Raw genomic sequence first — 23837 nt, 5'->3', positions numbered from 1 at the left:
TTTTAGAGCTGAGTTTGGGGCCAAATGGGGGTTTTTGAGTTTTGAGGCCAAATTTGGGGATTTTGGGGCCAATTTGGGGGATTTTTGGGCTGAATTTGAGGATTTCTGGGGCTCAGTTTGGGCATTTTAGATCAAATTTTTGGGATCTTATGGACAATTATGGGGCCAAATTTGGGAACTTTGGGGAGAATTTGGAGCGGAATTTTTGTGGTTTCAGACAAAATTTGGGGGTTTTTTCTGGGGGTTTGGAGCCAAACTTGGGGATTTGGGGGCTAAATTTGGAGCCAGATTTTGGGGCCGGTTGTGGGGATTTTGGAGCCAATTCTGGGGCTGGTTTTGGGGCTGGATTCTGGGATTTTGGGGTGGAATATTGGGAGTTTCGTATGGATTCTGGGGCTGATTTTAGGGCAAATCTGGAGGATTTGGGGCCAAATTTTGGGGCCAAACTTGAGGCCAAATCTAGGAATATTGGGGCTGATCTTAGGGCTGGATTGTAGGGATTTTGGGGTCGAATTTGGGTGTTTTAGGGCTGAATTTTGGGATTTTAGACCCAAATTTTGGGGCTGATTTTAGGGCTAAACCCAGAGGATTTGTGGCCAAATTTTGGCGATTTTGGACCGGAGTTTGGGGCCAAATTTGGGGATTTGAGAGCCAATTTTGGGGTCAAATTTGGGGCCAAACTTGGGGGTTTTGGGGCTGAATTCAGGGACTTTAGAGCCGATTTTGGGACTGATTTTGGGGCAAAATGTTGGGGATTTTGGGGCCGAATTTTGGGGGATTTTGGGGCCCAGGGAGCCCCAGAAGGCCGAGAGTCCCACCCAGAGCAGGGACAGCCTTGTGGGGGGAGTGCAGGGAAATCTGGGGTGAGAAATGGGGAAACTGAGAAAATGGGGAAAAAATGGGGCAAAATGGCAGGGGGGGGGGAAGGGGGATTTTGGGAGGAAAATAGGAAAAAAATGGGAATAAAAATGGGGATTTGGAGGGAAAAATGGGAATAGAAATGGGGATTTGAGGGGATAAAATTCAGGAAACAGGAGATGAAAAATGGAGATTTTGAGGTGAAAAATGGGGATTTTGGGGAAAAGGCAATAAAATTTGGGAATTCTGGGTACATTAGGACAAATTTGGGATAATTTTGGGTACTTTAGGACAAATTTTAGGGAGTTGGGGGTGGATTTGGGAATTTTTTTAGTACATTTTGGGCTGGATTTCAGACATTTGGGGATAATTGGAAGTATTTTAGGATGGATTTGGGATATTTTAGGATATTTCAGGGGAGTTTGGTCTCACCTGGTGACTCCATTGTTGCCCACCCCCCGCTCCAGGTGTGTCCCAGGGGATTTTTGGGACCATTTGGGATTTTTGGGGTATTTTGGAACAGATTTCAGGGATTTTGGGATATTTAAGGGTAATTTAGAATATTTTAGGATAATTGAGGATATTTTAGGGATAATTCAGGACATTTTGGTGTTACCTGATGACTTCATTGTTGCCTGTCCCCTGCTCCAGGTGCGTCCCCAGCTGCCCCCTCAGGTGGGACAGGTGGGACAGGAGGGGGGGCAGTGCCCCCCACACCTCCCCCACGGCCCCCCAGCGCTCCTGGGGACCCCAAAAGCACATCAGGGACCCCAAAATGGCCTGGGGATCCCAAAATCCCAAAAACCTACCCCAAAATGAGCTCAGAAACCCCCAAAAGCCCCAAGTCCACCCCAAAAACGACCCTGGGATCCTGAAAATGGACTCAGAAACCCCAAAACCACCCCAAAAACCCCAAACTACCCCAAAACCAGCTAAGGAACCCCAAAAATGGACTCGGGGAGCCCAAAAATCCCAAAATCTGCCCCAAAACCCCCCAATACCTCAAAATTCACCCCAAAAATCCCAAATCCACCCCAAAAACACCTCAGGGACACAAAATACAGATTCAGGGACCCCAAAACCCCCAAATCTTGACCCCAAAATTGCCAAAATCCCCCCAAAAATCCCAAATCCCATCCCTAGAAATTACCAAAATCCCTCAAGTCCCCAATAAATTCCCCAAAATGCAAATTTCTGACCCAAGAAATCCCCAAATCCCCCCCAAAATCCCCCAAATTCAAAATCTTGGCCCCAAAAAGCCCCAAATCCCCCATCTGAAATTATGACCCCCAAAGAAGCCCAAAATCCTCAATTTTGACCCCAAGAAGCCCCAAAATCCTCAATTTTGACCCCAACCGCGTTCCCCTCCCCCCTCACCTGCAGGAGGCTCTTCAGGGTGGGCGGGGCCTCGGCTGAGGGGGCAGGGCCAGCCAGGAGATCTCTGTGATTGACAGGTGTGAGGCCACGCCCCCAAGGCACCAGAAATCCCCTCAGGGACCCCAAAATGTTCTAAAAACCCCCAAAATTCCCTCCCACCCCATTAAGCCCTACCCACCCACTTAGGCCACACCCATTCCTTTTGGCTGCACCCACTCCTTTAGGCCCCACCCATTCGTTTGGCCACACCCACCCCACTAATCCCCACCTACCCCTTTAAGCCCCACCCATTTTAGGCCTGCCCAATCCCTTTCAGCCCAACACCTCCCTTTAGGCCACACCCACCCCCTTAAGCCTTGCCCATCCCTTTAGGCCCCACCCACTGTTTAAGCCCCACCCACCCCCTGTTTAGGGCCTGCCCGCCCCTTTAACCCCCATCCCTCCCTTTAAGTCCCACCCACTTCTTTAAGCTCCACTCACCCACTTAGGCCCCATCCACCCTTTTAAGCTCCCCCCCATCCCTTTAAGGCCAACCCACCAGTTTAGGCCACACCCACCCCTTTAGGCCACACCCACTCATTCAGGCCACACCCCTCTGTTTAGGCCCCACCCAACATTTAACCCACCCAATCCCTTCAAGCCCAAACCCACATCTCAAAACCCCGCCCACATCTTTAGGCAACACCCATGCAATTAGGCCCAACCTACCTTTTAAAGCTCCACCCACCTCTTTAAAATCCACCCACTGCATTAAGCCCCACCCACCCCTTTAAGCCCATCCCACCCCTCTAAGCCCCACCCATTTTGGCCACACCCACCTCTTCAGCCCCACACACCCCATTTAAGCCCAGCCTATTCCTTTAAGCCCAACCACTCATTTAAGCCCTGCCCACTCCTTTAAGCTCCACCCATGTCTGTAAGCCCCACCCACCTCTTAAGCCCCACCCACCCATGTTTATGCCCCACCCATCCCTTTAAGCCACACCTACCCATTTAAGCCACACCCCTCTGTGTAAGCACCACCCAACATTTAATGCACCTAATCCCTTTAAGCCCCACCCGACTCTTTAAGCCCCACCCAAATCTTTAAGCCACACCCACTCATTTTGGCCCCACCCACCCCTTTAAGCCCTGACTATTCCTTTAAGCCCTACGCATCATTTAAGCTCCACCCACCATTTAGGCCCCACCCACCCCTTTAAGCCCCAACTATTCTCATTAAGCCACACCCATCCCTGCAACCCCCACCCACCTTTTAAAGCCCCCACCCACCTCTTTAGGACCCACCCATTCCTTTAAGCCCCACCCACCACCCTAAGCTCCACCTATTCTTTTAAGCCTCACCAACTCCTTAAAGCCGCACCTATTCCCTTTAAGCCACACCTACCTATTTAAGCCCCACCCATGCTTTTGGCCCCACCCACCAGTCCCTTTATTCCCCACCCACCCTTTAAGCTCCACCCACTTATGCCACACCCACCCCTTTAAAGCCCACTCCATCCATTTAAGCTCCACTCACAATTTAAGTCCCACTCACTCATTGAAGCCCCACCCACCATTAAAACCAACTAATTTCTTTGAGCCCCACCCACCCTTTTAAGCCCCACCCACCTTTTCAGCCCCCCCTCACCCTCTTAGGCCACACCCACTCCTTCAGGCCCCACCCACCTTGTGCTCTGATTGTCCAGGACCTCCAGCGCCCAAAGCACCGCCTCTGGGCTGTGGCCAATCAGTACAGCCTGTAGGGGGCGCCATGTGTCAGAGCAGAGGGCGTGGCCTGAGCAGAGCCACGCCCCCTTCCCCAGCCAGCCACGCCCACCTCAGCCTGTTCCGACCAATCTGGAGCCTTCTGAGCCTTCCCGGGGTGATTGGCAGCTCTGGGGTTCATTAATTAATTGATTAATTGACAGGTTAATTAGGGGTTAGGGAGGAAGGGGTGTGGCTCACCTGTGTGGGCGTGGCCTCTGGAGCTCCGCCTCCCTGGCCTTGCACAGGGCCTTGATTGACACCTGCGGAGGGGGAGGGGTTGGGGGAATTTGGGGATTTTTGGGGGGTCCTGGGATGATTTTGGGGTCCCTGAATGGTCTCCAGGCCTCGCCCACTCACCAGCACTTCTGGCTCCGCCCCTGCGGCCAAGATGGCCGACAGCTCCTCCCGGGATTGGCCCGGCCTGAGGGGACCCAAAAGTCTTTTAAAATACCCAAAATCTCCTCAAAATCCCCAAAATCCCCCAAATTTACCCATAATCCACTCAGGAACTCCAAAAATCCCATCAAGAACCCCAAAGTCTCCTCAAAATCAACAAAAACCCCTCAAAATTTCTTCAAAATCCCCCCAGATCTCCTTAGGAACCCAAAATCCCCCCCAAAATCCCTCAAGTCCCCCCCAAATCCCTCAGGGACCCCAAAATCCACTCAGGAACCCCAAGAATCCCCCCAGAAAACAAAAATTGCCTCATAATTCCCCGAAATCACCTCAGAGACCCAAAAATCTCATCAAAATTTCTTCATAATCCTCCAAAATCTGAAAATTCCCACCAGGGACCACAAAATCCCCAGGAACCACAAAATTCTTCAAAAATCCTCTCATGGACCCCAAAACCTCCTCAAAACCCTTCAAAATTTCCCAAAATCCCATTAGGAACACTAAATCCCCTCAAAATCCTTCAAATTGTCTCAAAATTCCTCCAGGAACCCAAAATCCTCCAAAAACGCTTCAGGGACCCCAAATTCTCCTCAAAATGTCCCAAAATCTTCTCACAATTCCCAAGAGACACAAAAAATCTCTTGAAAACCCTTCAAAATCCTCCCTAGTCCCAAAGAATCCTCCAAAATCCCCGCAAAAATCACCCCAAATCCCCTGAAGGGCCCAAAAATTCAGTCAGGGACCAAAAAATCTAAAAATCACCTAAATTCCCCCAATGCCCATATAAGGAAACACTGCAAGGCCCCGCCCCTTCCACCCTGCCCCTTCAGGCCCCGCCCCTTTTACCTTTTACGGATTGCCCGCAGCGCCCCCTCGTGGCCGTCCCGCAGCCCAGCCGGGCCCGGCTCCGCCCCCAGCAGCCGAAGCTCCGCCCCTCGCTCAAGCTCCGCCCACCGCCGGCTCTGCGCCTCCTCCAGCGAGGCGTCTGGGGGGAAAGGGGGACCCCAAAGGTTTGGGGTGAGAACCCCCAAATTTGGGGTTTGGGGGGTCTGGGAGCCCTAAATTGAGGGAGGGGACCCCGAAATTGGGATTTAGGGGGATCAGGGACCCCAAAATTGAGGAAGGGGACCCCAGAATTGGGGTCTAGGAGGACATGGAACCCCAAAATTGGGGTTTGGCCTCGATCAGAGACCCTAAAAATGGGGAAGGGACCCCAAAATTTAGGTTTTGGGGGTTCAGGGACCCTAAATTTAGGGTTTTGGTGGTCGTGGGACCTCAAAAAGGGGGAAGGGGACCTCAAATTTCGGGCTTGGAGAAAAATTGGGGTTTGGGGGTTTCTGGGACTCCAAAATTGGGGATGGGGACTTGAAAATTGGGGTTTGGGGGGGTCAGGAACCCCAAAATCAGGATTATGGGACACTAGAAATCAGGGAGACCCCAAAATTTGGGGATAGAGACCTCAGAATACAGTAAGGAGCCAAAAATTGGGGCTGGGGGGGTCCAGGGACTCCAAAATTGGGAAAGGGGACCCCAAAATTTGGGGTGAAGACACCAAACTGGGGCTTTAGTGGCTCAGGGACCCCGAAATTGGGGTCCAGGAGGACATGGGACCACAAAGTTGGGGTTTTGGGGGTGCTGGGACCCTAAAATTGGGGAGAGGGACCCCAAATTTAGGGCTGGGGTGTTCAGGGACCCCAAATTTGGGGTTCAGAGGTTCTGGGACAATAAAAATCAGGGGAATCCCAAAATTTAGGGGTGGGGACCCCAAATTTGGTGTCTGGGGTGTTCAGGGACCCCAAAATTGGGGTTTGGGAGCATCAGGGACCCCAAATTTGGGGTTAGGGGCAGGTCAGGGACCACAAAATTGGGGTTTTGAGTGGGCAAGAAATTCCAAATTTGTGGTGAGGACCCCAAAATTGGGACTTAGGGGCATCATGAGACCCCAAAAATGGGGCGGACCCCAAAATTTGGGGGTGGGGAGCCCCCGAAATGGAGGTTTTGAGGTTAGGAACATTTGTGCAGCGCCCGCGTTTCCGGCCGGACTCACCAAGGCGCTGCGCCGTTTCCTGTGCGTCCGCAATGGCGTCCCCCAGGTCCCGCACCTCGTTCCGGAGCCGCTCCACGGCCGCGCACAGCGCCCCCTGCTGGCCCGGCGGAGCTGGAGCAGCCTGCGCCAAAACGGGCCCAAAAGAGTCAGAATTCAGCCAAAATTCACCCAAATGTACCTGAGAGTGTGCCCAGGGTTCTCATGATACCCAAAACTCTCAAAATATTGAGAAAATCCCACAAAAAAACCCCAAAATTCCACAAAAAAGAGGGTTAAAATTGGCCCATATATGCCCGAATTCACCTCAAAACTCACCACAATATCCCTGAGATTGTGCCCAGCGTCCTCACGATACCCAAAACTCCCAAAAAAATGAGAAAATCCCCCAAAATGAGGCTCAAAATTGACCCAACTCCGCCCAAATTCACCTCAAAAGTCACCCCAATATCCCTGAGATTGTGCCCAGGGTTCTCACAACACTCAAAACTCACAAAAAAATGAGAAAAATCCCGCAAAAAATACCCCAAAATCCCACAAAAATGAGTCTCAAAATTGACCTCAAAATTCACTGAAAAAAATCCCCGAAAACTCTCCAAAATTCCCCCCAAAACTCCCCCCAAAAATCCCCACAAGTTTTATAAAAACAAGGCTCAAAAAAATTTCCAAAATTCCCCCAGAAATCCCAAGATTTTATAAAAATGAGGCTCAAAATGGACCCAAATCCACCCGAATTCAGCCCAAAATGCACACAAAATTCACCCCAATATCCCTGAGATTGGGCCCACGGTTCTCATACCCCAAACTCCCAAAGTTTGGGGAAATCCCACAAAAAAACCCAAAATGAGGCTCAAAATTGACCCCCAAATCCGCCCAAATTCACCCAAAATTGCCCCCCAAAATAATCCCCAAAATTCCCCCCAAAATCCCCCCCCATAAACTCCCTGAAAAAATCTCCCAAAAATTGCCCCCCAAAAAAATCCCCCCAAAAATCCCAAGATTTTATAAAAATGAGGCTCAAAATGGACCCAAATCCACCCCAATTCACCCCAAAATCCCTGAGATTGTGCCCAGCGTCCTCGTGATACCCAAAACTCCCAAACAAACGGGAAAACTCCACAAAAGAACCCCAAAATTCCACAAGAATGAGGGTTAACATGGCCCCAAATCCTCCAAAAAATCCCCAAAATTGCCCCCCCCAAAAATCCTTAAAATTCCCCCCAAAAATTCCACCAAAATTCCCCCCCAAAAATCCACCAAATTCCCCAAAAACTCCCAAAACCCCCAAAAATGAGGCTCAAAATTGACCCTAAATCCTCCCAAATTCACCCCAAAATTCCCTCAAGTAGCTCTGAGATTGTCAAAAAATCCCAAAATCTTTTTCAAAATTCCCAAAAACCCTGAAAATTCCCAAATATCCAAAAATCCCCAAAATTTCCCCCAAAAATTAAAAAAATCCACAAAATTCCCCAAAAAATCCCAAAAAAACCCCCCAAAATCACCCAAAATTCTCCCCAAAAATTCCCAATACCCCCCAAAATGCCACAAAAATGAGGCTCAAAATGGACCCCAAATCTGCCTGAATTCCCCCCAAATTCGCCCAGATATCTCTGAGATTGTCAAAAAATCGCAACAACTCCCCAAAGTCTTTTCCAAAATTCCCCAAAAACCCTGAAAAACCCCAAAAATCACGCAAAAAATCCTCCAAATTCCCCAAAAAATCCCCCGAAAAATCACTTTTAAATGCCCCAAACCCCCCAAATCCCTCCCAAAATTCCCACAAAACCAAAAAAAATTCTCCAAAAATTTTGCACTTCACCCACAAAAAAAATCCCATTTCAAGCTGCAAAACTCCCCTGGACCCCCCAAAATTCCCTCAAATCCCCTCCAAAAATTCCAAAAAATCCCCCAAAATCCAAAAAAACCCCTTAAAATTCGTGAAAATTCCCCCAAAATCCCCAAATTTCCCTAAAATGTCCCCAAATCTGAGGGAACACCCCCAAATTTTGAGTTTCCCACCCCAAACCTGACCCCAATTCCCCCTCAGGTTTTGGGGTCCCGCTCACCTCCAGCTCCTGCAGGTGCCCGTACCTGAACCCCGAGTTAAGGAACAATTTGGGGATCCCCCAAAAATCTCCTCTTCAATTTAAGGTTCAACCCCCAAACTTGGGCACCCCCACCCCAAATTTTGTGGTTTCCAGAATTTTCTATCCCAGGAACTCCTAAATTTTTGAGGATCCCCCAAAATTTCGGATACCAGCGCAGATTTCCTCGGATCTTCTTCACGTTCCTGTGGGGACCCCCCAAAAATTCTGTGAGGGGAGAACCGGGAAAAGGAGCGGGAAAAGCGGCGCGGGGCATGATGGGAGCTGTAGGTCAGGGGGGGTGGGCCCTGCAACGATCCTCTATGGGCGGCGCGGGGCGTGATGGGAGCTGTAGGCCGGCTATAATGAAACTTAATGGGGCGTGGGGCATGATGGGAGCTGTAAGCTTGGCTATAATGGAACTCAGTGGGGCGCGGGGGATGATGGGAGCTGTATGCTCGGCTATAATGGAACTCAGTGGGGCGCGGGGGATAATGGGAGCTGTAGGCTTGGCTATAATGGAACTCAGTGGGGCGCGGGGGATGATGGGAGCTGTAGGCCCGGAAAGCATCTCCCCCTCCTTCCCCTTAACTTTTGGGGTTTTTCACCCTCCCCAATGTTGGGGTCCCCCCTCACCGCTGGTTCCGGACGTGGCGGATGACGTAATCCCAAATGGGGGCTGCGGGGCCGGAGCAGAGCCTGCAGGGGAGGGAATTGGGGCACCCCAACATTTGGGGGTGACCATAAAATTCACCCAGGAGCCCAAAATTCACCCAGGAACCCGAAAATCATCCCCAGGAACCCCCAAATCCACTCAGGATGCTCTAAAAGGGACTCCAAAAGGACTCCTCCGGACCCCCAAAACCACCCTCCAAAGGGACCCCAAAATCCCCACAGGACCCCCCAAAACCTCCCAAGGACCCTTCAAGGGACCCCAAATTCTCCAGGACCTCCTAAAGGACCCCAAAAGCATCCCCAGGACCCTCCAAAGGGACCCCAAAACCCCCCAGAACTCTCCAAAAGATCCCAAAATCTCCTCAGGACCTCCCCAAACATCCCCATTACCCTCCAGGGGGATCCCAAAAGCATCCCCTGGACCCCCAAAACTTCTCAGGACGCTCCAAAGAGACCCCAAACCACCTCAGGACCCCCCAAACCCAGCCAGTACCCTCCAAGGGGACCCCAAAACGCCCCAGGATGTTTCAAAGGGACCCCAAAATCCCTTCAGGACCCCCAAAATTCCCCCAGGACCCCCCAAAACCTCTCAGGACCCTCCAAGGGGACCCCAAACCTCCACAGCTCCCACCACATTCCCGCTCTCCCCTCACGGAACCCTCGGGGAGTTTCCACGCCCGGCCCCCCGAAACCCCACGGCCCCTCCCCGCCTCAGGGGGGTCCCCATGGGGGTCCCCGGCTGGTCCCGACCTGCGGAGCGCGGCCGGGGAGGGGATGGCGGAGGGCGGCAGCTCCATCTCCTCTCGGAGCCAGCGCTCCAGCGCCTGCGCCATCATGGCCGGGGGGCGCTGAGGGGACCGAAAAACCACGGGAAAAGCGCCGCGGGGCAGCACGGGAGTTGTAGTGCGGGAGGGGCGGGGCATGTAATGATGGGCAATGGGAGGCGCGGGGCTTTACGGGAGCGCGAGAGATGATGGGAGTTGTAGGCGTGGCTGTAATGATTCTCTATGGGGCTCGGGGGCTGATGGGAGTTGTATGCGATGTTTGTAATGGGGTTCTATGGGTTATAATAATTCTCTATGGGGCGCGAGGGGTGGTGGGAGTTGTATGCGCGTTTGTAATGGAGCTCTATGGGTGATAATGATTCTCTTTGGGACTCTATGGGTTATAACGATTCTTTATGGAGCGCGGGGAATGATGGGAGTTGTATGCACGCCTGTAATGGGGCTCTATGGGTTATAATGATTCTCTATGGGACTCTATGCGTTATAATGATTCTCTATGGGGCGCAGGGCCTGATGGGAGTTGTATGCGTGTTTGTAATGGAACTCAACGGGCGTCGCGGGGCATGATGGGAGCTGTAGGTCAGCAAGTTACTCGACGGGGAAACTTGGGGGTCTGGGGGCACTTTGGGGTCCTAAGGGCCACTTATGGGTCAGAAGAGCCATTTAAGGGACACTCAAAAGGCACCTGAGGGGAACTTTGGGTCTGAGGGCACTCAGGGTCACTTGGTGAGCTGGATCCTGGCTTTACCTGGCCTCTGTGGGGCGCGGGGGATGATGGGAGTTGTAGGCTCTAGGCAGCATGGGAATTGTAGGCGCAGACTGAGGGTCTTTGGGGCAGGGGGAGGTTTAGGGGGGCACCTGGGAGTCCGTGAGGGCAGTCGGAGGTCCTGAGTGGGGGCTGAGAGATCACTTAGGAATCCTGGGAGGCACTTGGGGGTCCGGGGGGGCAACTGAGGAGCAACTTTGGGTTTGGGGGGACATTTGGGGGCGTGTACCGGGCACTCTGTGTGGCTGCGTGGCATGACGGGAGGTGTAGGCCCGGCTTCCATTAGACTCTATGGGGCCGCGGAGCATGAAGGGAATTGTAGGCCAGCCATAAATACTTACGTGTCGTGCCGCAGGGCACGACGGGAGTTGTAGGCCCCGCTTCAATGGCGCTCTAAGAGGCCACGAGGCATGCTGGGAGCTGTAGTTCAGCCTTTAATAGCTCTCTATGCCGCCGCAGGGCATGACGGGAGTTGTAGTCAAAAAAAATGGCGCGGCCTTTAGGTGCCGCCTTCAAGGTCGCTGATTGGTTGCAAGCTGTGATTGACAAGCAGGTCGACCAGTGGGAGGTGGCGCCGGCGGAAGGCGGGAAGCGGCAGCTCCTGAGGGCGGCGGTGAGGGGGGGCCACGGATTTTGGGGGGATTTGAGGCGATTTTGGGGAATTTTGGGGGATTTTTGGGATCCTTCACGAGCCTCTCACCCCTGCCAAGCCGCAGGGACGCGTCCGGAGCTGTGATGGCCGTCAAGGCGAAGGTGGAGAAACCAGGTGAACTCGGCCGGGAGCCCGAAAAACCCCAAAATCGCCCAAAAAACCCCAAATTTCCACAAAAATCCTACTCGGGACCCTCCAAAACTCCTCAAATCCCCTCAGAAACCGCCGAAATCCCAAAGGATTTCCCGAATATATCCTAAGACAACACAAATCCTCCCCAAAATTCCCAAAATATTCTCAAAATTCCACCCAGAATTCCCCAAATTCCTCCCAGATTCCTCCAGAACCCCCAAATTCCCCACAATTCTCAAGATTTTCTGCCCAATTTCTTAAAAACTCCTCACAGGACCCTGAAAATTCACCAAACTCCCAGAGCTGGACCCAAAAATTCCCCAGAATTCCGAATTTTTTCCAGTGCTGAACACCAAAATTCCTTAAAATTCCCCCCACATCCCAATTAAAACCCAAAATACCCTCAAAATTCTCATTTGAATCCCCCAAAATCCCAACGAAAACCCAAAAATTCCATTTAAACCCCAAAAATCCTTTTAAGACCCCAATATTTCCCCAAAAATTCCCCATATCCCCTCAAAATTCCCATCTCAATCCCTCAACATTCATTTTAAACCCTAAAATTTCTTCTTTAAGCCCCCAAATCCCCTCCAGGATCCCCCAAATTTAAAAGAATCCCTCAAAAATCCCAAATTTCCCGGAACTTGTCCCCCAAATTCCCCTCAAATTCCAAAAAAACCCCAAAATTCTCCCAAAAATTCTCTAAAACTTGCCCAAATGCCCTCCAGAATCCCCCAAGTTTAAAAATAATTCTCTAAAATCCTCAAAATTTCTGAATTTCCCAGAACCAGACCCCCCAAATTATTCCCAAATTCCCAAAAATTCTCCCCAAAATTCCCAGTTATTCCCCAGATTTCCCCAAAACTGCCCCAAATCCATTCCAGGACCCCCAAATTGCCAAAAATTCCCCCAAAATTCCAGAAGTCTCCAATATTCCCAGAGCTGGACACCCCAAAGCCCCAAGACTCCACAAAATCCCCCAAAACTCCCCCCAAACGCCTTCCAATATTCCTAAAAATTCCCCAAAAAATCCCAAATTTCCACCAATTTCCCCAATATTCCCCAAAAAATGCCCAATATTCCATTTCAGTCCCTCAAAATTCCCACTTTAACCCCAAAATTCCCCCAAATCCCCTCCAGGACCCCCAAATATCCCCTCAAATTCCCCAAAATCTCTTCCACCATTCCCAAAACATCAAACAAAATCCCCAAAATTTTCCCATTTCAACCCCCGAAAATCTCCCAGACACCCCAAAAAGTCCCAAAAATTCCCCCAAATTCCCATTTCAACCCCCATAAATCCCCAAAATTCCTGGTGCTAGAGCCCAAATTCCCAAAAATTCCCCCAAAACTCCCCCAAATTCTTTTCCTCATTCCCAAAAATGCTGCAAAATTCCCAAAAATCACCCGAATTCCCCCAAAATTTCTTCTAAAAATCCCCTAAATCCCTTCCAACATTCCCAAAACATCCCCAAAATTCCCATTTCAATCCCAAAATCCCCCTAAAAATTCCCAGAATCCTCCCAAATTCCCCCAAAATTTTTCAAATCTCCCCAAATTCCCCCAATGTACCCAAAAAATCCCCCAAATTCCCCCCAAAATTTCCATTTCAACCCCCAAAAATTCCCATTTCAACTCCCAACACCCCCATTCCCCCAAAATTCCCAAAATTTCCCCTCAGAATCCCCAAACCCCCTCAGCATTTCCCTAAATCCCCTCCAAGTCCCACAAAGTTCCCAAAAATTCCCATTGCAACCCCAAAAATGCCCCAAAAGTTCCTAAAATTTCCCAGAATTTCCCCAAAACTCTTCAAACTTCCCACAAATCTCCCTGAAATGCCTTCCAATATTTAAAAATATCCCCAAAATTCCCCAAGAAATCCCAAAATTTCCTCAAAAATCCCCTTGTTCACTGAGCTGGGGCCGCTTGGAGGCCCCAGAATCCCCCAAAACTGTCCCAAAATTCCTTCCAAAATGTCCAAAAAGCCCCACAAATTTTCCCCAAAGTCCATTAAGAATTGCAATTTAAACCCCCAAAGTTCCCATTTCAACACCATAAAACCCCCTTAAAATCCCAAAACCTCCCCTAAAACTTCCCCAAATCCCAAAAAATCCCCAAATTTCCCCAAATTTCCTAAAAAAAAATTGAATTTCCTAGAGCTGTGCCCTGGAGCTGCTCAGCACCACCTGGAGCCCCCAAATCTCCTCAAAATTCCTCAAAATTCCCTCAAATCCCACCCAACATTCCCAGAAAATCCCGAAATCCCTAAAAAATGTCTTCCAAAATTAAAAAAAAAAAACAAAACATCTCAAATTTTCCCCCCAAATATCCCATTACAAGCCACAAAATTTTCAAAATCTCCCCAAAATTTCCCCCAAAAATCCCATTTCAAACCCCAAAACTCCCCCTAAAAATCACCCAAACCCCGAAAGTCCCCCAAAACTGTCCAAAATCTCAATCAAAATTCCCAAAAATCCCCCAAAATCCCAGAAATTCCCCAAATTTTCCCCAAAGTTCCCCAAGTTTCCCCAATTTCCTAGAGCTATCCCCCGGTGCCGCCCAGCGCCGCCTGGAGCCCCCAAATGTCCTAAAAATTCACCCAATTTTCCCAGAATGCCCCAAATGCCGCCAAAATCCCCCCAAAATTTCTTCCAAAAATTCCCCAATTCCTTCCAACATTCCCCAAAATTCCCGTTTCAAACCTCAAAATCCTGAAAAACTCGGTGGAGAGTCAGGGCTGTGTGTGCAGCAGGAATGGGGCTGTACGGTCAGTCAGGGATCTGTGGGTGCAGCAGGAATGGGACTGTATGGTCAGTCAGGGTTGTGTGTGCAGCAGGAATGGGGCTGTACGGTCAGTCAGGGATCTGTGTGTGCAGCAGGAATGGGGCTGTACGGTCAGTCAGGGATCTGTGTGTGCAGCAGGAATGGGGCTGTACGGTCAGTCAGGGCTGTGTGTGCAGCAGGAATGGGGCTGTACGGTCAGTCAGGGATCTGTTTGTGTGCAGCATGAATGGGGCTGTACAGTCAGTCAGGGCTGTGTGTGCTGCAGGAATGGGGCTGTACAGTCAGTCAGGGATCTGTGTGTGTGCTGCAGGAATGGGGCTGTACATTCAGTCAGGGATCTGTGTGTGTGCTGCAGGAATGGGGCTGTACATTCAGTCAGGGATCTGTGTGTGCGGCAGGAATGGGGCTGTACGGTCAGTCAGGGATCTGTGTGTGCGGCAGGAATGGGGCTGTACGGTCAGTCAGGGTTGTGCGTGCAGCAGGAATGGGGCTGTACATTCAGTCAGGGATCTGTGTGTGTGCTGCAGGAATGGGGCTGTACATTCAGTCAGGGATCTGTGTGTGCGGCAGGAATGGGGCTGTACGGTCAGTCAGGGTTGTGCGTGCAGCAGGAATGGGGCTGTACGGTCAGTCAGGGATCTGTGTGTGTGCGGCAGGAATGGGGCTGTACGGTCAGTCAGGGTTGTGTGTGTGTGCAGCAGGAATGGGGCTGTACGGTCAGTCAGGGATCTGTGTGTGCAGCAGGAATGGGGCTGTACGGTCAGTCAGGGTTGTGTGTGTGGCAGGAATGGGGCTGTACGGTCAGTCAGGGTTGTGCATGCAGCAGGAATGGGGCTGTATGGTCAGTCAGGGATCTGTGTGTGTGCGGCAGGAATGGGGCTGTACGGTCAGTCAGGGCTGTGTGTGCGGCAGGAATGGGGCTGTACGGTCAGTCAGGGATCTGTGTGTGCGGCAGGAATGGGGCTGTACGGTCAGTCAGGGATCTGTGTGTGTGGCAGGAATGGGGCTGTACGGTCAGTCAGGGATCTGTGTGTGTGCGGCAGCAATGGGGCTGTACGGTCAGTCAGGGATCTCTGTGTGTGCAGGAATGGGGCTGTACGGTCAGTCAGGGATCTGTGTGTGTGCGGCAGGAATGGGGCTATACGGTCAGTCAGGGATCTGTGCGTGCAGCAGGAATGGGGCTGTACGGTCAGTCAGGGTTGTGTGTGCGTGCAGCAGGAATGGGGCTATACGGTCAGTCAGGGATCTGTGCGTGCAGCAGGAATGGGGCTGTACGGTCAGTCAGGGATCTGTTTGTGTGCAGCATGAATGGGGCTGTACGGTCAGTCAGGGTTGTGTGTGTGTGCAGCAGGAATGGGGCTGTACGGTCAGTCAGGGATCTGTGTGTGCGGCAGGAATGGGGCTGTATGGTCAGTCAGGGTTGTGTGTGCGGCAGGAATGGGGCTGTACGGTCAGTCAGGGCTGTGTGTGTGCAGCAGGAATGGGGCTGTACGGTCAGTCAGGGCTGTGTGTGCAGCAGGAATGGGGCTGTACGGTCAGTCAGGACATCCCCCCCCCTGCAGTCAGACCTTTGCGCCGTACCTGGCCGCACCCAGTCGGACGTGATAAGAAGGAAATGACACTGACTGCCCAAGGTATAAAAACCCCTGTGACCCCTCAATAAACGCCATTTGGTGTCCACCACATTGGTGTCAGGAGCATATGGACCGAGTGACCCTGGGCTTTGGGCCACCATGCCGGACTGAGAACCAGGTCAGCATGCCTTGTGAAGACAACAGTCATGCATAATACACAATGAGAAAAAAAAAGCTTATATTGTTAGAAGAGCATCTGAGTTTTTCAGAGGAGGAGAGATTCATTGATGTCTCAGCAGTCAAACCTGTTCAAATACTTTCTTCAGGGCTTCCTTGAGATGAGAGGTGACCACCAGAGGCCAAGGCCAGCCAGAGCTCTCTGTCCTGGCAGCTTTTGCCTGGGAGAACCCTTGCAGATAGGGAATTTTTCAGGGGGAGTATCAGTTTTGGCTGTGGTCACCTGGAAATACGGATGGTTCTTTTCCATAGGAAGGAAAGCACAGGGCCCCAGTTCTCCAGGGGCTGATGAGAGGCAGCCCTCAGTATTCCAAGATCAGCTGGACCTGTCAAGTGGCCCCTGAGAGGCCAAACCAGCCAGACCTGTTCCATGTTCCCTTGGTTCCATGAGGCCCTGCAGTCACAATGTTCTCTTTGCTTCTGCAGTGTCACAATGTCCCTGTGCTTCCATGAGGCCCTGCAGGGTCACAGTTGCCCTTTGGTTCCATGGGGCCCCACAGTGTCACGAGGGTCTCCATGATTCCATAGGGCCTTGCAATTCCACAATGCTCTCCATGGATCCACGGTGCCCTGCAGGATCACAGTGGCCCTTAGGCTCTACGGGGCCCTGAAATGCAGCAATGGCCTCTTGGTTCCACAAAGCCCTGCTGCTTCACACTGGGCCCTTGGGACCATGCGGCCCAACAGAGCCACAGTGATGGCCTTGGTGCCATGGCATCCTCCCAGTGTCACAAGGATCTCTTCATTTCAGAAGGCCCCACAGGGTCACAATGATCCCCACAGGAAGGAAAGCACGGAGCCCCAGTGCTTCAGGGACTGATGACCTGCAGTCACCAGAGGCCAAGGCCAGGCTTGTCTCTCTGTATTGGCAGGTTTGTCTGGGAGCAACTCTTGGATATTGGAAATTTTAAATGTTGAATCTCATTTTCAGTCAATTTCGGCCTGGAGGAAGGCTAATTCTTCTCCACAGAAAGGAAAGCACTGAGCCCCAGTGTTTGGAAGGCAGGTGAGAGCTGGCCCTCAGGAGGCCAAGGCCAGCCAGACCTGTCTGTAATGGCAGCTTTTCTGCAGGAGAAATCTTTGGATATAGGAATTTTGGAGGTGGAGTCCCAATTTCAGCCATGAGCACCTGGAGAAGAAAGATGGTTACATTCTATAAGAAGGAAGGGGTGCAGCCCCAGGGTTTCAGGGCAGAATAGAGGCAACCACCAGAGTCCAAGTTCAGCCGGAGCTGTCTGTCCTGGGAGCTGTTGTCTGGGAGGAAAACCCCTTGAACATAGGAATTTTGGAGGAAAAATACCAAATTCAGATATGGCCAGCTGGGCAGGAGAGACGGTTCTTTTCCATAGGAAGGAAAGCACTGAGCCCCTGTGTTTGAAGGCAGGTGAGATCCAGCTCTCAGGAAGGCAAGGCCAGCCAGACCTGTCTGTAATGGCAGCTTTTGTCTGGCAGCAATCCCTGGATATTGGGAATTTTGGAGAGGGAATCCCATTTTGGCCATTGATGCTTGAATGAGAAGAGCAGTTCTTTTCCATTTGAAGGAAAGCCCAGAGCCCCAGGGTTTCAGGGGTACATGAGAAGAGACCCTCGACATGCCAAGGGCAGTTGGACCAGTCAGGCCAAGCACACCAGACCTGTTCCCTGTTCCCTTGTTTCCATGGGGCCCTTCAGGGTCACAGTGATGGTGTCATATTGGATCCTTGGTTCCATCAGGCCCAGATGTGTCACACTGGCCTCTTGTTTCCATGGGACTCCAGAGTGTCACAATGGTCCCTTGCTTCCATGAGGCCTGGCAGTGTCACAGGGGTCTCCTTGGTGCCACAGTGTCACACTGGACCCTTGGTTCCATGGAGACTCACAATGTCAGAAGGGTCTCCTTGGTTCCATGAGGCCCTGCAGAGCACCTTGATTCCACGAGGCCTCCAAATGTCATCATGGCCCCCAGGATTCCATGAGGCCCTGCAATGTCACAATGGACCTTTGGTTCCATGGGGTCCTGCACTGTTCCATGGATCCTTAGTTCCATGGGGCCCTGCAGTGTCCCATGGCCTCCTTGGTTCCATGGTGCCACACAGTGTGACAACTGCCCCTTGACTTGCCAAGCCCACACAATGTCACAATGGTTCTTTGCTTCCATGAGGCCTTGGATTGTCAGAATGGCGCTTTGGTTCAGTGAGACCTGTAGTGTCACAATGGTCTCCATGATCCCATAAGGCCTTGCAGTGTCACAACAGACTATTGGTTTCATGAAGCTCCACAGTGTCACCATGGTCCCCTTGGCTCCACAAGGCCCTGAATTGCCACAATGGCCCTTTGGTTCCACAAGGCCTCCAAGTGTAAAAATGGCCTCCATGGTTCCATGAGGCCCTGCTGTGTCACAATGGGCCTTTGGTTCCATGATGCCCCAGAGTGTCACAATGGTATCCTTGGTTCCACGGTGTCAGAATGGACCCTTCATCCCATGGACACCCACAGTGTTCACTGCAGTCCCCTTGATTCCACCAGGTCCTGCCATGCTCTAATGGCCCCTTGGTTCCAGTGGGTCCCAAAGGGTCAGAACAGTCTCCTTTGTTCCATGAGGCCCCACAATGTCACTGTGCTCCTCCTGGTTCCACAGGGCCCCACAGTGGAACAATGGACTCTTGGTTTCATGAGGTTCCTCAGTCACAATGGTTTCCTTGGATCCACAGGGTCACATTGGCCCCTTGGCTCCATGTGGCCACGCTGTGCCACAATGGCTCATGGTTCAAAGAGGTTTCTCAGGGTCACAATGATCTTCTTGGATCCGCAGTATCACAATGGACCATTGGTTCAATGTGGCCCCTATGTGCCAAAATGGATTTTGGTTCCATGGGGTTCTGCTGGGTCACCATGGACCCTTTGTTCCATGAGTTTGCACAGTGTCAAAGCTGCCTCCTTGGTTCTGTGAGACCCCGCTGTCACCAAATCTCTGAAATATCAGAATAAGGCTCCTCAACACTCATTTGCTATTTCAGAGGGGATCATTTATTCAGGCCTGAGGCCCAACATGGCATAACTCCTAACCCTTTGTGGACATGGAATTCTACCAGTGTGTTACTTATATACAGTCCCTAAATGTGAATTACAATTTACCCACTTCCATAAAACCCACCCCAAGTTCCCAGATTCACTCCTTGTTTTCTCTATCCCTGCACCCGTGAGCCAGATGTCTTCTTTTCCTCTTCCAACCATCCTTGCTGGGAAAGCAGCCCCTGAATGCCTTGTTCCTGTGCTGGAAGTTCACAGGCAGGGTACAAATGGAATGAATCCTTTTGGTATCAGCCCCAGGCTTTGTGTGGGCATGCAGAGGCAAGCAGGAGGCAGAGCTGTCAGCAAAGGAAGGGCCCAGCCAGGTGGGGCAGCCGGGGGATGCCGACAGCCTGCAGGGACAGGGGCGCAGTGCAGGGACGCCGTAGCACAGCCTGGGCTGCACAGGGCAAAGGGATGGGCAGCAGCTGCAAGACAGCCCTGCCAGAGCCACCTTGGGCAGCACTTTGGCCATGGCTGCTGGGCCTGGGCCTGAGGCCACAAGGAGACTAGTGACCCTTGCAGGCCTGGGGCCTCATTGCCTCCTTGTCTCTGCTCAGCAGCCTGACAGGGGACGCCCCATGCTCCTGCCCTTGCCATTGCACATCCCCACACGCCAGTGCCCATCCCGGCAAGAGCCCTGAGCAAGGAGGGAGGGACAGGATCTGCCTGGCCACGGGCTGGGGCACAGGCCTTGGCCCTTTGAATTCCTGAAACACATCCGGCTTTGTTCAGCAACAGAGACACCTTTGCCTTGTTTGTCCTTAGCTGTCCTCCGGTGCTCTGCTCTAACTGGAACCTGGGGACACTTTCCCAGTCATGTCCCTCAGTGGGACCCATTAAAACTTCAAGAAAGTTCATATTTTCAATTTAACTTTCAGTTGTTGAGAAGTTTTATGAAGACTGTCTCAGGGACTGAGTCTGATGTTAACATCACCAAAACCCTGTGAGAATCAATAAATTTTCCTAGTCCAGTTGTGGAGAAAGATTTCAAAGAACTTGTAAGAAATACACATTCCTATTTGAAATGAAGTGTTTTATTTTATTTCTCTTTAGAGCAGAGGTGATTGCAGCAGTCTGTGATTGATATTGACCCAGGGTCTCTCCTCAGCAGCTCTGGCCTGCTCACAGAAGCTGTGCCTTGAGCTCTGACCTAGTGTGGACAACCTTGCTCCACATTGCCCAGCCCCATCCTGTCTGTCCTCACTCCCCTGGGCCCTGCTGTGCTTGGAGAGCTGGCTGCACTCAGCTTTACAGGGGTTTTCCCTTTTTGTATTTTTTGAAGCAATCTGTAACTCCTGAGTTTCCCCGCTGCAAACAGAAACACTGCTCAGGTGTGTGCCAGCCCCAGGTGCCACCAAAGGCACTGCAGAGCTGCCCTGGGCCAGCTGTGAGGGTGGATCATCAGCCCAAGCTGCACTGGGCCACTGCAAGGGGCTGTGGCAATGGGCACTGCACTGACCCCACTGCTGGGTTTGGCTGACACGTGTTATGAACAAAAATTCTGCCAATTTTTGTGTGAGAAAAAGGTTACCACTGTTGCTGCTGGGCTGCTGCTTGTGTTATGGTAATTACGGGTCGTTGTTGTTAATAGTTGTTTATGTATCAGTAAAAGCCCTGGCTGGGGTGAGTTAATGGCCCTTCTCTGAGACAGTGAAGGGTGGGGTACCTCCCGAACAGTGAGGAGAAGGGACTTTGGAGGGGAGGGATATGCAAAATAACTCTAAGGACCAGCATGCTGTGGGACCCCTGCTCCAAACGCACTGAGAAAACTCCAAAAATAACGAGCCACCTAAGAGTTGAGAGATTGGAGTGATGTCTGGATGTGAGGAGCGGAGTGCTGAGCCTGCAGAGATGCGGAACACCTTTGGAGTCCCTCTCGCCTTGACCATGGGAGTCGTCCTGACGCCGGGAGCAGACGGGAAGGAGCGGGGAAAAGTAACAATGGAGGGTCTCAACACCCAAAAGGCTCCCACGAGGACCAGACCCCCAGCTCTGCCCCTAGTGGACAAAGCTGCGCATATTCTCCTCCTCTGAGTCGCCCTAGGAGAGACGACGGGAAGCTGCAGCCCTGCCGAGATGACCAATCTTGAGCTGATCACATATAATAAAGGCATTAAAAAGGAGAAGAAGTCTCCTTGCCCTGTTTATTTCAGCTGGGGCGCTCGTCCAGAATAGCCACGCCAAAAGAGGACACCAGGACTGGCCATCTTGGACCTCCAGGACAGCTGGCTACCAGGACCAGAGGGATCGGCTCAGGAGCAAGCGATGCAGAGGAGCACCGGAGCACCAGACTGGTGAGAAATCCGGTGGCAGGAGTAGGAGACGAATGCATGTGTGTGTGAGTGAGACGAGGGCCAGAAGCCGGACCTTCAAAGTGAGAGCAGCCCCTTCAGTACTGCGTTTTCGGTCTTTTGTGAGAAAGCCGGCCGGGAACAGTGGGAAGTGAGTGGAATTAGTGTGAGTGAGTCATCTCCTAAGGGGGAAAAAAAGGTGCCCCCCCTTCAGGCATGTGGAGGGAATAGTTGTATGAGTGGCACGCACCCAAAGTAAGTCCTGACAGAGGGAAGTCAAGGAGATTGTAAGTCCCGAGAAGGATTCGGGTAAGATCTGTAAGTCCCGAGAAGGATTCGGGTAGGATTTGTAAGTCCCGAGAAGGATTCAGGTAAGCTCAAGCCCTGCAGGCAAAGTAAGTCCTGACAAAGGAGTCAGGCCCCACTGAGAGCCATTGCAGCTGCGCCTCAAACTCCCATGATGCTCCGCGGCCCCTTAAACTGTATGATACCTGCGCCTACAACTCCCGTCACCTCCCGCGCCCCAGAGAGCCCCGTTCGAGCCCCACAATGGCCCACCTGGACCCCAAAGGGCCCCAAATTCCCCTCCCTGAGCTCCAAGGGCCCCCCTGGACCCCCAAGTGCTACCCCGGACCCCGAACTGTCCCTCAGAATCCCTGAGTGCCCCTCCAAGTGCCCACCCGGCTCCCCCAAGTGTCCTCCAGACCCTCAAGTTCTCTCTGAATTCCCTCCCCAGAGCCAAAACTGCCCCAAATGTGCCCCAGAAATGTCTCCAGGGACTGCAAAATGCCCCCCTTGACCCTATGTTAGAAAATAGTAAAAAAGATGACAAAAGTGCTAAATTATTAGCATAAAGAAGAAGAGATCAATAGCCAATAGTTGCCAATTAATTCATGAAGGGAATTATGTTACTTAGAAAGGACGTGGAATAATTTTTTGGTTGCTAAAAATGCATTGATTTTTCATATCAATTTATAAATTGGGTAATAAAAATATTGAATAATAATATTATAAATAAGAAAAATATTACTATAACTTTAGTAATTATTACATTCTAATTTTCAAGTAAAATGCATAATTTTTTTAATATTTTGGGATGTCAGTCCCAGATGGGCAATGTCAGACATGGTGAGGCTGGAGATGAGGAGCAGGTTCTCCAAACAGGGTCAGCCTGCAAGGGGCTCATTCTTCTCTGTGCCCTGACCTCCTGAGGAGACATTCAGCATCAAGATCACCTGGGAAATGCTTCCATCCCCTCTTCTCTGAAATGAAAAGTATAAAAATATTCCCTTGACTAAGACCAAAAATCATGATGTGCACTTTGGAATCTCCCTCCTGAAGACAACTCCAAACTGACTCCAATCACTGCACAAACCCTGGAGAATCAAAGACAATGGAAGGGAGACAACTCCTGAGGCCTTTCTGTATTTTAATCAGCCCCACGCTGGATTTGTGGCTGGGTCCAGGAGCCTCAGGCACGCGGAGAAGGATGGAGAAGCTGCTCAAGGAGGCAGCAGCAAAACTCCAAGTGCCTTGGAGCATGGCTGGGCCCCAGTGAGGGCAGGGAGTGCCAAAGGCTGCCCAGGGCCCGGTGAGAGCAGATCCTTGAGGCCAAGATTGCGGGGAGCCCAAGGCTCTGAGCAGGGAACTGCAATGCTGAGCAAGGCCTGGCTTGGCTGGGTTTTCTCTCCTTTCAAGAGTCTCTAGGTAGGCACTGTTGGTTTCAGGTCCATGGTCCCTGTGCTGCTCTTGGCCGGCTCTGGTTAGGGTGACAAAGGCAAAAAGCTCTGACCATGGTCCTGATGTTATCTTATGTTTTCTCTGGTTAGAGGTGTTATTTTAATTCTTCATTTGCACGGTGGCTTGTTGTTCTAGGGGGTTTTGTTAGGTCATTCTTTTCTGTTAGGTCTTATGGGATTTTCATATTTGGTTATTGGGTGACATAATCCTCTTCTTTATGGTATGGGGGAGTTCGCCATCTTAGATGAGAGTGGGAGTGATAGTAAAAGGTTTTAAAACCATAAAATTTGGGGAATTAGAAAGAAGCTAGACTTAGTGGAGCTCTGGAAAAATGTTAAAAATAGACTCTGAAAATCTTAGGCTTTGTGTTTGCCAGATCATGTGAAATTGCATTTACTTAAGCAGTATATGATAAATTATATAATTGTTCAATGTGATGATTGTTTAGTAATTAAATATAATTATTGAATAATCATAAGAAGAATCATAAAAAACTATGTTAGAAGTTTGAGGGGGGAGCCATGAGGAGTCCATTCTTGGATGAAATCTTTGTATACAATAGGACAATATAAATTTAATAATTAACATGAAAGTTATATAACGATAGAATATAAAAACATGTTCATCCCGAACCTATGTCGG

General features: G+C 51.0%; 1 protein-coding gene across 1 annotated transcript in view; it reads right to left on the bottom strand.

Moving 5' to 3' along the window:
- LOC131090577 (uncharacterized) overlaps positions 1-23837 on the bottom strand; it is a 51528-nt gene that overhangs the window by 6018 nt on the left and 21673 nt on the right. Inside the window, exons 2-15 of the mRNA XM_058036027.1 lie at positions 11076-11127; positions 10717-10795; positions 9934-10134; positions 9145-9207; positions 8682-8714; positions 8491-8515; positions 6428-6548; positions 5227-5365; positions 4342-4405; positions 4183-4244; positions 4055-4112; positions 3904-3974; positions 2236-2299; positions 1475-1599 (exon numbers count right to left, since the gene is read on the bottom strand). Coding sequence (XP_057892010.1) covers positions 1475-1599; positions 2236-2299; positions 3904-3974; positions 4055-4112; positions 4183-4244; positions 4342-4405; positions 5227-5365; positions 6428-6548; positions 8491-8515; positions 8682-8714; positions 9145-9207; positions 9934-10134; positions 10717-10795; positions 11076-11127 — 1157 coding nt within the window. The remainder of the gene's footprint in view (positions 1-1474; positions 1600-2235; positions 2300-3903; positions 3975-4054; positions 4113-4182; positions 4245-4341; positions 4406-5226; positions 5366-6427; positions 6549-8490; positions 8516-8681; positions 8715-9144; positions 9208-9933; positions 10135-10716; positions 10796-11075; positions 11128-23837) is intronic.

The sequence above is a fragment of the Melospiza georgiana genome, chromosome 17 (assembly GCF_028018845.1).
Source record: "Melospiza georgiana isolate bMelGeo1 chromosome 17, bMelGeo1.pri, whole genome shotgun sequence".
NCBI classification, from domain to species: Eukaryota; Metazoa; Chordata; class Aves; order Passeriformes; family Passerellidae; genus Melospiza; species Melospiza georgiana.
The sequence above is the reverse complement of the archived record's forward strand: the minus strand, read 5'-3'. Positions and strand labels throughout refer to the sequence as shown.